The following is a 14756-nucleotide window of genomic DNA, read 5'->3' as shown; positions in this document are numbered from 1 at the left end:
AAAAACAATTTTATATAACAAATAAAAATTTCTATCAGTCACAAGGATGTTATAAGCATGTCCTTTGCAAGATGTATATGTTACCGGCAAAGTTTGAAATCCGGCATTCTACAGAATGCCTAGGCATTGCATATAATGCCTAAAACTAGCCGGCAATGTATGAAACGATTTATATTTCACGCATTACCTAGGCATTCTATAGAATGACAAATGAGAAACGGACAAAGTGTAAAATACATCTCCGATTCGTTTCGTAATGTAATGAAATATAATTCAAAATGCTATTCAAGCCTGCCATGTTGCAACAAATAGGTTAATTTCTTATATTTTATATAAAAATTTTGTTTCCCTTAATAAAAAAGGCATAAATTATGTGTTGTACAACTTTCATTCTTCTTTATGCACTTTGAATATTTTTTTAATGGCACTCTCATTATTTTTTCAGAATAACATTTTTATTTTTGAGAGATGCACATCATTTGCATAATAACCTCATCAGGAAGTTTTTTCTTTCATACTTTGCCTGAATAGCGTTTGCCATTCTATAGAATGCCTAGGTATTATATACAATGCCTAGGGAAAATATGTAATGCTTTTCATATTTCATACCTTCAAAAAAAGCATCCGGCATTATATACAATGCCTAGGCATTCTATAGAATGCCGTCGTTTCATACTTTGCTGGTAACATATACACTACAAAAAGATTAAAAATGAAAAAAAGTTTTTTTAAATTATCAACTACAAACTGGTTAGACATTTTAACATAAAACTTGATGAAAGAAGATAAAAACGAAGAAAGTATAGAGTGAAGGAAAGTATAGAAAGAAGGAAAGTGCTTGAACGCTACAATAGAGAACATGAAGGAATTGGTAAAAAATGACTTTTTTGGTAAGAAAAAAGTTATGGTGGTGTAAGTCCATTTTCTATGTTTTTCAAAATCTAATGCAAAATAAGCGCACCAAAAAAAATAGTCACCTCTACAGAAATCAATAAAAGCATAATTCACTACTGTGTAATTCTTCCTCAGGAGTTGATAGATGCCGGCATGCAGTTAGGTTTTTCAAATAGCAACTCACTCTCAGAAACTTTTATCAAACAAATCCACCGGGTTACGAGATTGCTTATTTCGGCGTTTTTCCCGATGTTCCAACATATTCCAAAGATGTTCTATGGAGTACAAGTCATGTGATTTTGCAGGCCAATCGAGATCTAATTGTGTGTGAGAAAGGGAAAGAATTTATAATGCAAGTCACATGTTTTCCCAGTCTGGTGAGCTCTGCAGTTGCCATCTTGATAAATATGGGTACATACATACTTAACGTGAAGATAATTCTTAAATGGCAACACCTTGTTAGCCAGAATGTTAAAATAAACATGATGGTTTACGTTAGTATTCGCCTCGGTTAGCAGGCTCGATCTGCAATACGAAAAATTCTCTCAAACCTGACTCTACGGGTTTAAACCTAGCCTTGAATACAAACAGGATAATTTCTCTAGCGGTGACTTTTTTTTTCTCTGTGCGAGAAGCTTGTTTTGGAAAAGAGAGGTTTCTAATTATTGTAAGCGTGTACGCAACTCCCAATCTTTAAAGAAAAGCGAGCCTCTTCAAAGGAAAGAATGTATTTATTTTGATTATCTAATATAAATTATATAATACCTTTACAGTAAGTATAACCTTTAAAACTTTCCGAAATAGCAAATTACGATTGAAAATTTCAGTTAGGTAGGACATTACTGCTGTGCAAAAGAAAAATCAACGTAAGCGACGAAAAATTGAAAGTTGAGATTTATATATATAGCATCTCTGTATGATAAACTACATATGCTGCAAGAAAAAGGTTTTTCAAAGATAAGTTTTGTTTTATCAGTTTTCAGAAATTCTGCTTTAGCGTTCATTAACAATAGAAAGAAATAAGCCGGCAAGCTACTTTTTCTGGAATCTATCATGAAGCACTTACATTGTTTTTTTTTAATTGCACGGCAAGTTAGCAAGTGTGTCCTTAGACAGTACATTCTAAGTAAGTTAGAATGTACTCTATAGCTCTTTGCTCATATTATAGTGGTTGCTTTACATTTGAGAACAATTACACATATTTCTAGAGGTTTGCAAAATTTGTTGAATTAGTGTCACCAGAATGGCTTCACTGCACCATAAAAGGTTAAGAAAACAATTATAAAAACTGTATTCACTTTTACTTCACACAGAAATTTTATAATGAAAAACCATAATCTCCATTTTAGGAAAACATAAATTTGGTACTTGGAAGTGCTGTATAATATCTTAACCGACATTCTATTGCCACCACTTTTAAAGTAGTTTGTGATTTCAGACTGTTGGAAAAAACGAATAAATAAATTTGGATTTAATAACTTATAATGGAATTCATACAACGATATAAAGTTACGAAATTATTTTTGAAAAAATTAGACGCATATTTCCCACAATATCTTTTTTTTAATGAAACACAAATATCTAGACTGCAATCAAATTAATTACATTAAATTGTAATTGATTACATTAAATTAAATTACAATCTAAAAGTGTTAAATTAAAACTTTGGCCTATTGAATCCAGCATAAATAACAGCAAGAAGAAGGATGACGTGAAGGATATTTAAGCCAGACTAATACGCTTTATCATTTTATGAAAAGAAAACTATGAAACCTTTTAAGGACAAACAATGGAAAATGCGAATCAAACTTTATTTTATAAAACAATATCATCATCACAACGAGTTTTAAACTCTAAGAACAGAATTTGTAATCACCTTGCACCATTATTGTTTATATGCAGTGATGTGGATGAAAATACAAATATTTCATTTATTTCAAATTCTATGTTTATGATTAACTTACCTCTCTCGTTTGAAAACAAACCAAGAATTTAATCAGGAATTGGAATAGAAGGTTCAAGCAACACAAAACTAATATAATTAACAAAAGTAATTTTCCACATTATATTAAGGAATATTAAAGATTATTTTTCAAAACACTGAATTGAACAAACGCTTGGCTTATTAACCTAATTTTCTATTTAATTTAAAACTTTAAACTAATCTGTGAGTACAAGTAAAAAAAATAATAATTAATCTAATAAATGTCCCGCATTCGATTTGAATACTCTTTTCTTAAATTTACAATGTACAACAAAAATTAAATTGCTTTTGAATACTAGCATATTTTGATATTCTTGAGAATATCTTAATAATACGTAGAGCTTAAAATAGAAATTTTGTTTCAAAATAAAATTTAGAGTGTCCCTTGTAACCAAATTTTGAACATGTTTACATTACTTAAACACATAAATATTTATACTGAGTGACCACTAAAAGTCTGACCCACTTTGAACGTAAATTAAAAAACACGGTTTAAGATTTTTTTAAAAATGCTCCGCTTGCTGCATTGTTATTAGAGAAACAATAGATTTTGAAAAATACATAGCATAATCGCCACTAGATGGCGACAACCTGCCATAGGAATACAGACAGAACGTCTACTAATTTTGATTTGTTGGGCATGTTCATGCTAAAGTTTGCTCTGAAAAGATGGTGTTTTCTATGAAACAACGAATATTTCTAGTGTTAAAATTTCAGCGACTGAAACACAGTGTTGTGAAAACCAGACGAAATTTCCAACAAAAATTTTATGTGACTACAGAACCGGAGAGGGACACAATTAAAAGTTTGTTTACAACATTTTGAAATATTTTTTACACTACGTAATTTTTAAAATGTATTGCTTTTCTAATAACAATGCAGCAAGCGACGCTTCTTTTATCTCCAGTGTTTTTTGTTTTTTTTGTTACATTCGAAATGGGTCTGTCATTCAGCAGTATTTACTGTGAGAAATTAGAGATGAGAATTTCGAATCCACTAAGCTCGAATCCTTCGAATTTCAAAAACTATCCGAAGCTTTGATAGAAGTTTTCTTAATTTCTTTTTACTCGACTCTTTTGAATCCAAAATTGGAAATTGTCAAAAAATTTTCTAAAAAATAAAAAGTTTTAACCTCGTGTTTTAAGCTATGTTCTATTATTATTTATGAATGCATCGTTACCTTTTTAATGAAAATCTTTTTCCTTGAAACATTTCTGTAACTTTACAGGAGTCAAAAGACAGCAGAAAATTTAGCAACTTGGATTCGAGAGAACTTAGAATTCGTCTCACCTCTAATTTAAATAAATAAAAATGTCTAGTTATATTTTTCAACAGTTTAACTATCTATACTTAATCCAGACGAAGTTTCAGATGATATTGAAGAGTACCTCCAACGGTTTCTAACAGTTTGATATAGGTTTTATGCTAACAAACTTCTCTTCTTTTAACTATCGCTCTTAAAAGCACAAAATTTTCCGCTGCACTATCTATCTGCTCTATTTCTGCACAAAAGTATATTCTGATTCTCCATAATCACTTTTAATAACCTCGATGTAAATTTTTATTGATGTTTATAATAGCATTTAAGAAAAAATTTTCCATTTCATTTTATTCTTACGCTACTTTCGGGTAAAATCCGAATCAAAAAGTGGAATCATAAAACCAAATCGAAGGAAACCAATTCGCCATGTTGAATCGGGTTTTACCCGGAAACAGAGTTCAAAAAATACTAATTCAGCTCTCCGTTTTAGCCGAAAACTGCTCTTTCGGCGGGATATTGATTATCATATTTGACCATTTTAAGGTAGAGTTATATTTTACTAAAACTTTCTTATTTTTCCAAATTTTATTCTCCATTTTTAAATTCAACCAAAATTGCATTCGATTTAAACCCTTTTTTAATGCATTTTATAACCCACTTTTGACTCAATTTTGTACCTGCAGCTTCTTTTCACAGTTTCGAAATCATTTAATAACAAAGCATTCGATGTTTTTCTGTTTTAAAGATTAATAGCGTTTTATTTTTATTTGCTTACTCTTCGCATTACTCTTGCATGACTTTTTCAGCATCTATTTCTCCCTTTTTAATCTATATATAAAAAAGCATTTTTGTTCACCCTCTTTTACTCTTCATTTCTTCAAAACTATATTAAACACACCAGTCTAACTGTATCTTCTCATTTCCTTAATTACGCAGGGGGATCTCTCGAGATGTTTATGACGGAAGATCAAAAGAAGTACTACAACGCAATGAAAAAAATGGGTGACAAGAAACCCGTTAAAGCAATCCCTAGACCTAGAGTAAGTACAATAAGGATTGGTTAAACATTAGATCCTTTTCATTAATAAATCAATTAAAATCAAAATATTATAAAAGGATATTATATCGAATCGATAACCATACTTACATCAAGCCACCTGCACTGAGAAAAAATGTATGGCCAGAACTAACTTTAAAAAAAAAACAAACAGTAAAGCAATCCTAACACCTAGAGTAAGTACAATAAGGATTGGTTAAACATTAGATCCCTTNAGTCACTTATCACGCTTTATCATCTGCTATTATACCTTCCGTTACTCTAGCTAATTAAATGTATTGCAGTAAAATGTCTCAAAAAAATGTATGGCCAGAACTAACTTTAAAAAAAAAACAGTAAAGCAATCCTAAGACCTAGAGTAAGTACAATAAGGATTGGTTAAACATTAGATCCCTTCCATTAATAAATCAATTAAAATCAAAATATTATCAAAGGATATTATATCGAATCCATAACCATACTTACATCAAGCCACCTGCACTGAGAAAAAATGTATGGCCAGAACTAACTTTTAAAAAAAACAGTAAAGCAATCCTAAGGCCTAGAGTAAGTACAATAAGGATTCGCTAAACATTAGATCCCTTCCATTAATAAATCAATTAAAATCAAAATATTATAAAAGGATATTATATCGAATCGATAGCCATACTTACATCAAGCCACCTGCACTGAGAAAAAAAACAGTAAAGCAATCCTAAGACCTAGAGTAAGTACAATAAGGATTCGCTAAACATTAGATCCCTTCCATTAATAAATCAATTAAAATCAAAATATTATAAAAGGATATTATATCGAATCCATAGCCATACTTACATCAAGCCACCTGCACTGAGAAAAAATGTATGGCCAGAACTGACTTTAAAAAAAACAAAACAGTAAAGCAATCCTAAGGCCTAGAGTAAGTACAATAAGGATTGGTTAAACATTAGATCCCTTCCATTAATAAGTCAATTGATATCAAAACGATAAGGATATTATATCGAATAAACCTTATCCATACTTACATTAAGCTACCTACACGGAGAAAAAAAGTGTGATCAAAACTACAAGAATATAGTAAAATTGACTGTCTCTGGCTCCATGAGAGCACCAGAAAGCTCAGTAATTTTTATCGAAGCGCTTTGATAGTGATTTTTCATAAAATTAACAATAGAATATGTCTTTATAATGTGTCATAAAATTTGATAAATGTGGTAAAATTTGATAATTTTATCATGATTTATTAGAGCATGGCATACGGACTATTCGGTTAAATTTATTTTCAGTTTTGTATTTTTTACGAAGTGTGTGGTAATAAGAGCTATGATTTTGAAAACCACAATTTCCAATTAACCATTGCCATATGAACGGAAAAATTACTCAAATGAATGGTTTAAATACCGTATATTTTCGTTTTATTGATCAGAATTTCCTTTTTTTTTTACCAGAAAATTTTGTCACTACTCTACTATAGGGTAATTTTACTAAAACAATTTTTCTCCGTGTGCAATCCGAGAATGATAAACTTTCTTGCTAATAAAGGATACTATAAACAAGTAATTATTATGCAAAAAAAACGGTAAAAAAGTGGAAAGATCACTCCAAAACATGAAATAATCTTTAGCCTGAAAAATGCCCCGATCACTCCTAGTCACGTTTTAAATCCACTGTGGGAAATTCCGGATCAAATTACGATTTAAAATACTGGCACTTTGGGTGCATCATCCGTAAAATCTGTTTTTACCGTAATTTTGACAATAATATTTATCAAATTAGAGTGATTCAGAGATTTTACGGTAATTATTACTCCAAAAATTACGGTATATCAGATTTGTCGCTCAGTAACATGTTCCGGTAGCAATGAATTTTTGGGTAAAAAGTACCGGCACCTTGAGTGACTTTACTTATTACTGCAATTTCATCCGGAATTTTTTTCGTTTTACACTTTTCAATGATAATTACAATGGAACAATTCCTGCTCTTTAGCAAGGTTTTATCAAAAAGTAACATTGCTTTACAAAGTCATGACATTTCCTTAGAACAGAGAGAAGCTGAGGTTTTTCATTCGAAATTATAATTTTTTTAAATCAAAAGTCAATTTTCAAGCCTTTTTACAATAACTTCTCTCCATAGTTATTAAACAAGGAACTATTTTTAAGTAAAACCTAGCTGAGCAGCGGAAATAGTTTAATAGATGGGGCTTAGCAAACATTTTAACATTCATCACCTTCTATGACATTTTCCATTTTATATTTTAAGTTAAAAAAATATAATCTATGTGAATTAATTTAGGAAAGCATGACTAATGATTGAGACTTAAGCTTTTGAATACAACTGTTGATTGATAACGAGCTATTTTCAGGTCATACCCAACTAAATAGCGGAAATCGTTTCCTGGATGAGGCGAACATACAGCATTTATCACTTTCTACAACATTTTCCATTTGATTTTTTAAGTAAAAAAAGTGGAATCTTTGTGCCTTAATTTTTGAAATTATGACTACTGATTGAAACTTGAGCTTTCAAATGTAACTGTTGATAGATGACAAACCATTCTAAGCTCAAACCTAACTGAATAGTTTAGCCTGTTATATATATTTACTATAATAGACTATATTAACTATAAAAAACTATATTAACTATAATAAATTTCTACAGCATTTTTAATTTGATATTTCAAGTAAATGTCTTTGTGCATTTACAAAACAGGTCTGTTATTGTCAGACCTTATAAACTACAATGCTTTTTACCAATTTATAAAACGTGTTTCATAGACTTTATTCGTTTTTTATTCTAGTTCAAACCACAAGCAATAGTTTTCGACTTGACTACCAACACCAAATTCGATATGGCGATCATGTTATTTATTGGCATGAATATGATAGTTATGGCAATGGACCACTACCAAATAGAAGACGGATTGAATGCGGTGCTTGACAGACTCAACGTCTTTTTCATCGCCGTTTTCACAACTGAATGCGTGCTCAAAATATTTGCTTTCCGATGGCATTATTTCAAGGAGCCGTGGAATGTATTCGACTTTGTAGTGGTTAGCCTATCTATCTTAGGTTAGTAGAAATATTCATTTGCATATTCATACATTCTGGAAATATATATTTATGTACAGCTTGGGCCTTTGAGTACAGGATGGCAATTATTGAGCTATAGTTCGTTCACCAGGAGTTGGCACTTGGCTCCACCTCCTCGGACGAAGAGTTCATTTCAGAGCGGGAGTAAGAGGAGAAAAGTCTCCGCTCTTGAAATTGAGACAAGCCTTAATGCGAGCCAAACGCAAACAGCGAATTCTTTTTCAGTCACTTATCACGCTTTATCATCTGCTATTATACCTTCCGTTACTCTAGCTAATTAAATGTATTGCAGTAAAATGTCTCAAAAAGGACAAACTATTCACTTAAAGGAGAGAAATATCATCAAATTTATGAAATATTTAATGTTAAAAAAATGCACATAAAGATTGTGATATAAATATTTTTGTCATACGATTGCCAAATAGTAACGTTGTTCAGGATTGTTCACATCCTTCTCCCAAAAATAGCAAAATAGTATTGTCGAAAACCACGTGATGAAGGAGGAGCCAAGTGCCAACTCCTGGTGAACGAACTATATATAAAATGACATTTTCAAAGACAACTGAGTTCAAATATTCCATGCTAATTCTCAAAGTAATAATAGATGTTCGGATTTGCACATTTGTGCAACTGAAACGCGAATCTTCGATGCAAATTACTCGTTCTCTTTGATTACTGTTCGATCGTAACTGCAATTGCTATTCAATATCACAATCAAACTTGCGTTACATCACAATTCACAATCAAACTCGAACCTCTCGATAAAGCATATCTTTTGCGGTAGCTCACGTGCGTTATATTCTTTCTCCGCCAACGAAAGAATTCGCAGACATTTTAACAAATGTTTGTTGGGAAAAGATTTTTAACTGTAACTTTTGAATTAGCATTCTCTTTCAGAATTTCGCACTTATGCGTGTCTGTAATCATCTGATATATAACTTAAATGATTGAAATATTTTACGGTATTAAATACGTGAATAATATTTTAATTTGAAATAATTATTTTAATCAATTTTGCATACAATAATGATGTGTTTTCACTTTTAAGATTTCCCTTAAAAAAAGTTTAAGCTCTCATGATCATGTATTTTAATTTTCCATAAAATGTGATGAAAGTATTCTTAACATTCTTAAAATCTAATTATTTGTAATTCTCAATATGTTGACAATTTTAAAATTTTTATGCATCGTAAAACGCGGATCGGAAAACGTAAGTCTGAATTAAGAGCAATTGTTTAAGAACTGTAATGAGATAACAAAATTGCAATAAACTTGTACAGAAATCATATTTAATCTAATAATCTAAGCTTGCTTTTAGAAGTAATAAATTACGAACTTGAGTTAAAGCGACTACTGATAAATATTGAATCATAGTTCTAGATTTCCATCCGGAAATTATTCTATGAATGGTAAATGCAGTTATTCGATGCACTTGTATCTAAATTAGAAAAAATAGTATCACATTGTTCAACTTGCCTATTATTTACATAAAATTATCACGGAGTTAATCCTATCCCTCTTAATTCTGTCTATTACCACGGCTAAAAGAGAGTATCTGCTTTGTGATTGATCAAAAACAGTTCGAATAAACTTAGCCATCGAAGTCAAACTATCATGCTGGTCAGGTGACGGAAAACATTCGTAGCGATACAGTTGAATAAAAAGAACAGAGATTTTTTTCGAATAAATCGAGCAGAATTCAGTAATTCGATCGAATTTCGTTTAGTTTGCATAACGGCCTTTAGAATATCGTATATGTCACGCTCGTATTTCTTAGGGCTATAATAATTTAAGGCTATGACGAGTTTTTTAAAATTCGTTGATGCTTCGAGACATCCATGCTTTTTAACTTTTAATGGCCTTCTGAGTTAAAAAATGAATGACGCTTCTGATCCCTGTATTAGCTTTGGGATTTTTTACGTATACTTTTTCTTCAGCATTTCCCCATAAAATTGAGTCACAAGGATTGAGATTTGTGGGATAGCGTGGCCATGTGATTTCCATCCCAGAGGCCTCTTAGTATCCAGTAACTAAAATATATTTTACGAAGTTTAATTCAGGGTTTTAAAAAATACATCGAGTCGATAGGGTCGTGCTCTGTCCTGCAGAAACCACATGTTTTTTTGAATCTACGTCTCTTAGAATAATGGAGATAAAATCATTTAAGTGAACCATTTTGACTCGTTGTTAATTTTTTATAGTTATAACATTAGAACTAGCTGCTTTCAGCTTGTCCTCAAACACAATTTTCTCTTCAGCCACACTCAGGCTGTTATAGATGGAATAGTAAACCTTGACGATGACCATCGGTACTCGCTCAGAAACGCTGTTTTTCGAAATTGTCATTAAGAAATGAACAAGAGAGCGCCCGCTGGAAAAAAAAAAGCAGCATTCTATGCGTTCAACCACCTAGTTTTTGCTACATCTCGCCAACTATTCAAAAAATATTTGAGGGTTTTTTTCTTATCTCAATGATTATCATCCTGTATATTTACTAGTAATACATTTGTCTGAAGATTCACCTTGCACTTGATTTCACTTTAAAACTGTCTTGATCATGATATTATTACACTGATTCTGATTATAGATATTATGATTTGTTCATTTATTTATGTTTTACTGTTTATATAACGTAAAATATAATTGATGTAAAGAAGTTCCAAAATAAAGAAAGACAACGCATGTAAAGCACAAATAAAACCATAAAACAGACATATTATAATTTTTGCTTCATACTAAAGAACTTTTTTCAGGATGGAAAAACAGAATAAAATGGAGGAAAAAGGGAGGTTGCAACAAAGAAATTAGTAGTTTAATCAACACGGGGATAGTGAACAAATTTTAAAAAGTTAATCAACAAAGGAAGAAAGATAAGAAGCGGGTGTTGGGGTAGGGGAAAACACCCGCTGTGTAAGATGTAGAAACAAAAATAGTTTTCAAATATAAGGAAAGAATGGAATTCTAGTAATGTTGTTAACTAACTAATAAAATGTTTCAAAATATGAAATAATTACCATAAATCTAGGTCAGAGGTTAAAGATCAGAATTAAGTTATATATTTTAGCAGAAGAAAACTCAAACCTATGATTAGGATTCCAGTTGTGTTCCCCGTTCTCCTTCCTTTCCTTGTTTCGACACTGAGGAAAGTCCTTGATTATTGAACGGAAAATTTTTCTGTTTCATTTTTTGTGACTTTATTTTTGCTTTTTCCATATTACTACCTTTATTTTCATGTACAGAACAACCCTTTTTGGGTTTATGTAAAGACGTTAAATTTTTGTGCAAATCAAGCGAACGATATCAATCTAGTTTTTAATTCCTCATAAGAATTAGGGCAATAATTTAAAATAAAAAATAAAAACTTCTTCCGAAGACTAGAAAAGAAAAAAAATTACGTTTAATTTTAGCGATATAAGAAACACTGTCGCAAAGCTGCACCTTCGTTAAATTAATCCTTTCCTTTATAATTATATGCTTCTTTTATAATTGTTGCCTATTATTTGCTTCATTAAACTAATCTTACTCTTTATATTAATCTTATTCCTTAAATTAATCTTATACTTAAATACATTGTAAAAATGCATTCATTTATTCATATCATATTGTAAGAATGTATCCATTGTATCTTTATTTTTAATGATTTCTAGCTTTTAAAATTAGTTTATAACTGCAAAAAAATATCTTAATTTTGATGAAGTATATGTTTCTGTCTTCCAGGTGTTGTGTTGAAAGATTTAATCGAGAAATATTTTGTATCTCCAACACTCCTTCGAGTAGTCCGTGTAGTCAAAGTAGGCCGTGTGCTTCGATTGGTAAAAGGAGCACGTGGAATTCGGACACTACTATTTGCACTTGCCATGTCATTACCTGCCCTTTTCAATATTTGTCTCCTGCTTTTCTTAGTAATGTTCATCTACGCCATTTTTGGCATGTCTTTCTTCATGCACGTGAAACACCGTTACGGCATAGATGAGAACTTCAACTTTGAAACATTTGGCCAGTCCATGATTCTCCTGTTCCAGATGTCCACTTCTGCTGGCTGGGACGGAGTATTGGCAGGCATCATGGCGGATGAAGACTGTGATCCTCCTGACCCCGATAATGACGTTCCCGGTAGCTGCGGAAGCAGGGGAATTGCAGTCGCTTATCTAGTCACCTATCTAATCATTAGTTTTCTGATCATCATCAACATGTATATTGCTGTCATTCTAGAAAACTACAGTCAGGCAACAGAGGACGTGCAAGAGGGACTGACAGCAGATGACTACGACATGTACTATGAGATATGGCAACGTTTCGATCCAGACGGTACCCAATTTATCAAGTACGAGTATTTGAGCGACTTCCTGGATGCTTTGGAAGAGCCACTGCAGATCCCGAAGCCTAACAAGTACAAAATCATTTCGATGGACATCGCCATCTGCAAAGGAGACCTCATCTTCTGTGTCGATATTTTAGATGCGTTGACGAAGGACTTCTTCGCAAGGAAAGGTCACGTCATCGAGGAGAATGCTGAAATCGCTGAAGTAGTGCCTAATAAAGATCGAGGTGGTCTAGAGGCAATCAGTAGTACACTGTATAGACAGAGAGAAGAATATGCTGCACGTGTTCTCCAGCAAGCCTTTAAACGCCTAATGGGCATGAGTAGTTCAGAACCTAAGCCCCAACAAACTGCCATCGTGGTTGAGAGCGATGGACACGTGACCAAGAATGGACATAAGGTCGTCATTCACTCTAGGTCTCCAAGTGTCACTAGCCGCTCCACAAATGTGTGATAATTACTGAATACGGGCATTCGGGCAGGGTTATATACCTTTTAAGGCTTTGTACACAGCAAATGACAGCAGGCTTGCTCTCTCTGAGCTCAAATTGAGCTCGAACCAAAGGGGCTGCATGAAGCGTATATTTTTATATTGTATATGCAGAGGCTCACTAACGTCTGCTTGCAACACGTGTACTTGGTTCTCTAAACCAACGTTTTCCAATGTTATTTTTCTAACAATTAGTTTACACTAATTATCTATTTACACTAAATGTAAATACGCAAGAAAAGTCTATGCTAAGGCTATCATAGTATTTGTTGCCAGAAAAAAAGTATATATAATTTTAATACTGAGTTCTGATTTTAAGTGGTATGTAAAAAAAGCTAGTCTGATGTAGTTCATTAATTTATTTTTAAAAATATTTGAAGCCATGAAAGCTTTTATTGTTAAAGTTTTAGCAAATAACACGAACTTCATGGAATGTGTAAAAGTGGCACAGAAGAGTGCGGAAGTGTGTAGAGCTGTGTCAAAGGAGAAGCCGCTATTTGGCGGAAGAAAGAAACTGTTTACCTACTTTTTTGGTGATAGTATATTTTGAAGCTTCCAAATCCATTTCGAGCTCTTTCCAGATATCCGTGAAAGAGAGTGAGTGAAAAATATATATACAAGGGGGTTACGTATAGAATGTCAAACAAACTATACCGTTTGTTTGTTCCTAAGAAATATGTAGGATATATCGTTTGTTGACCAATCCGTTGTTTGTTGAGTTGACTAGCTTGTTCATTAGTATAATATTCTAGATAAATTGTTTTGAATAGGCCACTGCGAGCTAATGAGAGAGCATAGGTTATTTTTTTAATTCATAAGACTGCACTCAAGTTCGGAGAATGATTAGGACTTGTTGTTTTATTGTTGCCTTGTGCATTAACTAGCACCTGGACTTCAACGAAGTTTAAAAAAAGAAGTGTGATAGACAAGTCAAAGAGAGCGGAGCAAGTGAAAATGTCAGAGCACAAATCAACATCCGTTTAAAAGTACAGTATATATAAGTATATATCACAAATATACATGTATGTACTTAACACTAAAACGGAGATATCTCATAGTGATAAAGCCATCGATATAGGAGTTCCTCAGCAGTTCTCTTTCATGCTTCCCATGAGTAGAAGCAGTAGCCTTTCACGTCTACAGAGGAACACCTAGACAGGATGTCATTTCAAGAAACGTGTGTAGAACACTTGTACAAACAGCAAATATATATTAATCAGGGTTACATACTGGGCAGGGGAGGAATTGCCAACAAATTTTTCATGTCCTATCTCTCTTTGCACACAGTAACTTTTAGGTGTATAACACTCCAAGCTCAGTTTCTTGCCCTATCCCTCGAGGACAGAAGAAGAAGGTGTGATTTACGAGTGACGTATGAATACGTCATGGCCTTTTCCGTCAGCCACTCAGGAGCAACCCCGCTCTATTAAGAGGTTTCATTTATCATGTGCCTTTCTGCGTTGTTATTGCTGTCCCATAAACAGCAAAGTCTTGCATCATAAAATTCAGCAAACGGTTCGGAATTGCTTAAATTTAGCTTCTTTCCAATCCTTATTCCGGCACACCCGAACATAATACATTAATTTCTATAGAAAGTCCAGAATAAATAAATAAATATATTATATATATACATATATATAACTATAGCAAAAAATGTCCGTGTACATGTATATATGTATAA

General features: G+C 32.4%; 1 protein-coding gene across 12 annotated transcripts in view; it reads left to right on the top strand.

The window, feature by feature from the left end:
• Positions 1-14281, top strand: part of LOC107457578 (sodium channel protein para) — a 264069-nt gene extending 249788 nt beyond the window's left edge. For 11 of the 12 annotated variants that reach the window (XM_071183269.1, XM_071183267.1, XM_071183263.1 and 8 more), the window contains 3 exons: positions 5072-5179; positions 7973-8243; positions 11982-14281. In XM_071183269.1, coding sequence (XP_071039370.1) covers positions 5072-5179; positions 7973-8243; positions 11982-13039 — 1437 coding nt within the window. In that variant the 3' untranslated portion in view covers positions 13040-14281. The remainder of the gene's footprint in view (positions 1-5071; positions 5180-7972; positions 8244-11981) is intronic. The other variant, XM_043039015.2, reaches the window with a different exon arrangement.
• The last annotated feature ends 475 nt before the right edge of the window (positions 14282-14756 follow it).

Source organism: Parasteatoda tepidariorum, chromosome 7, assembly GCF_043381705.1.
Source record: "Parasteatoda tepidariorum isolate YZ-2023 chromosome 7, CAS_Ptep_4.0, whole genome shotgun sequence".
Lineage (NCBI taxonomy): Eukaryota > Metazoa > Arthropoda > Arachnida > Araneae > Theridiidae > Parasteatoda > Parasteatoda tepidariorum.
The sequence above is the reverse complement of the archived record's forward strand: the minus strand, read 5'-3'. Positions and strand labels throughout refer to the sequence as shown.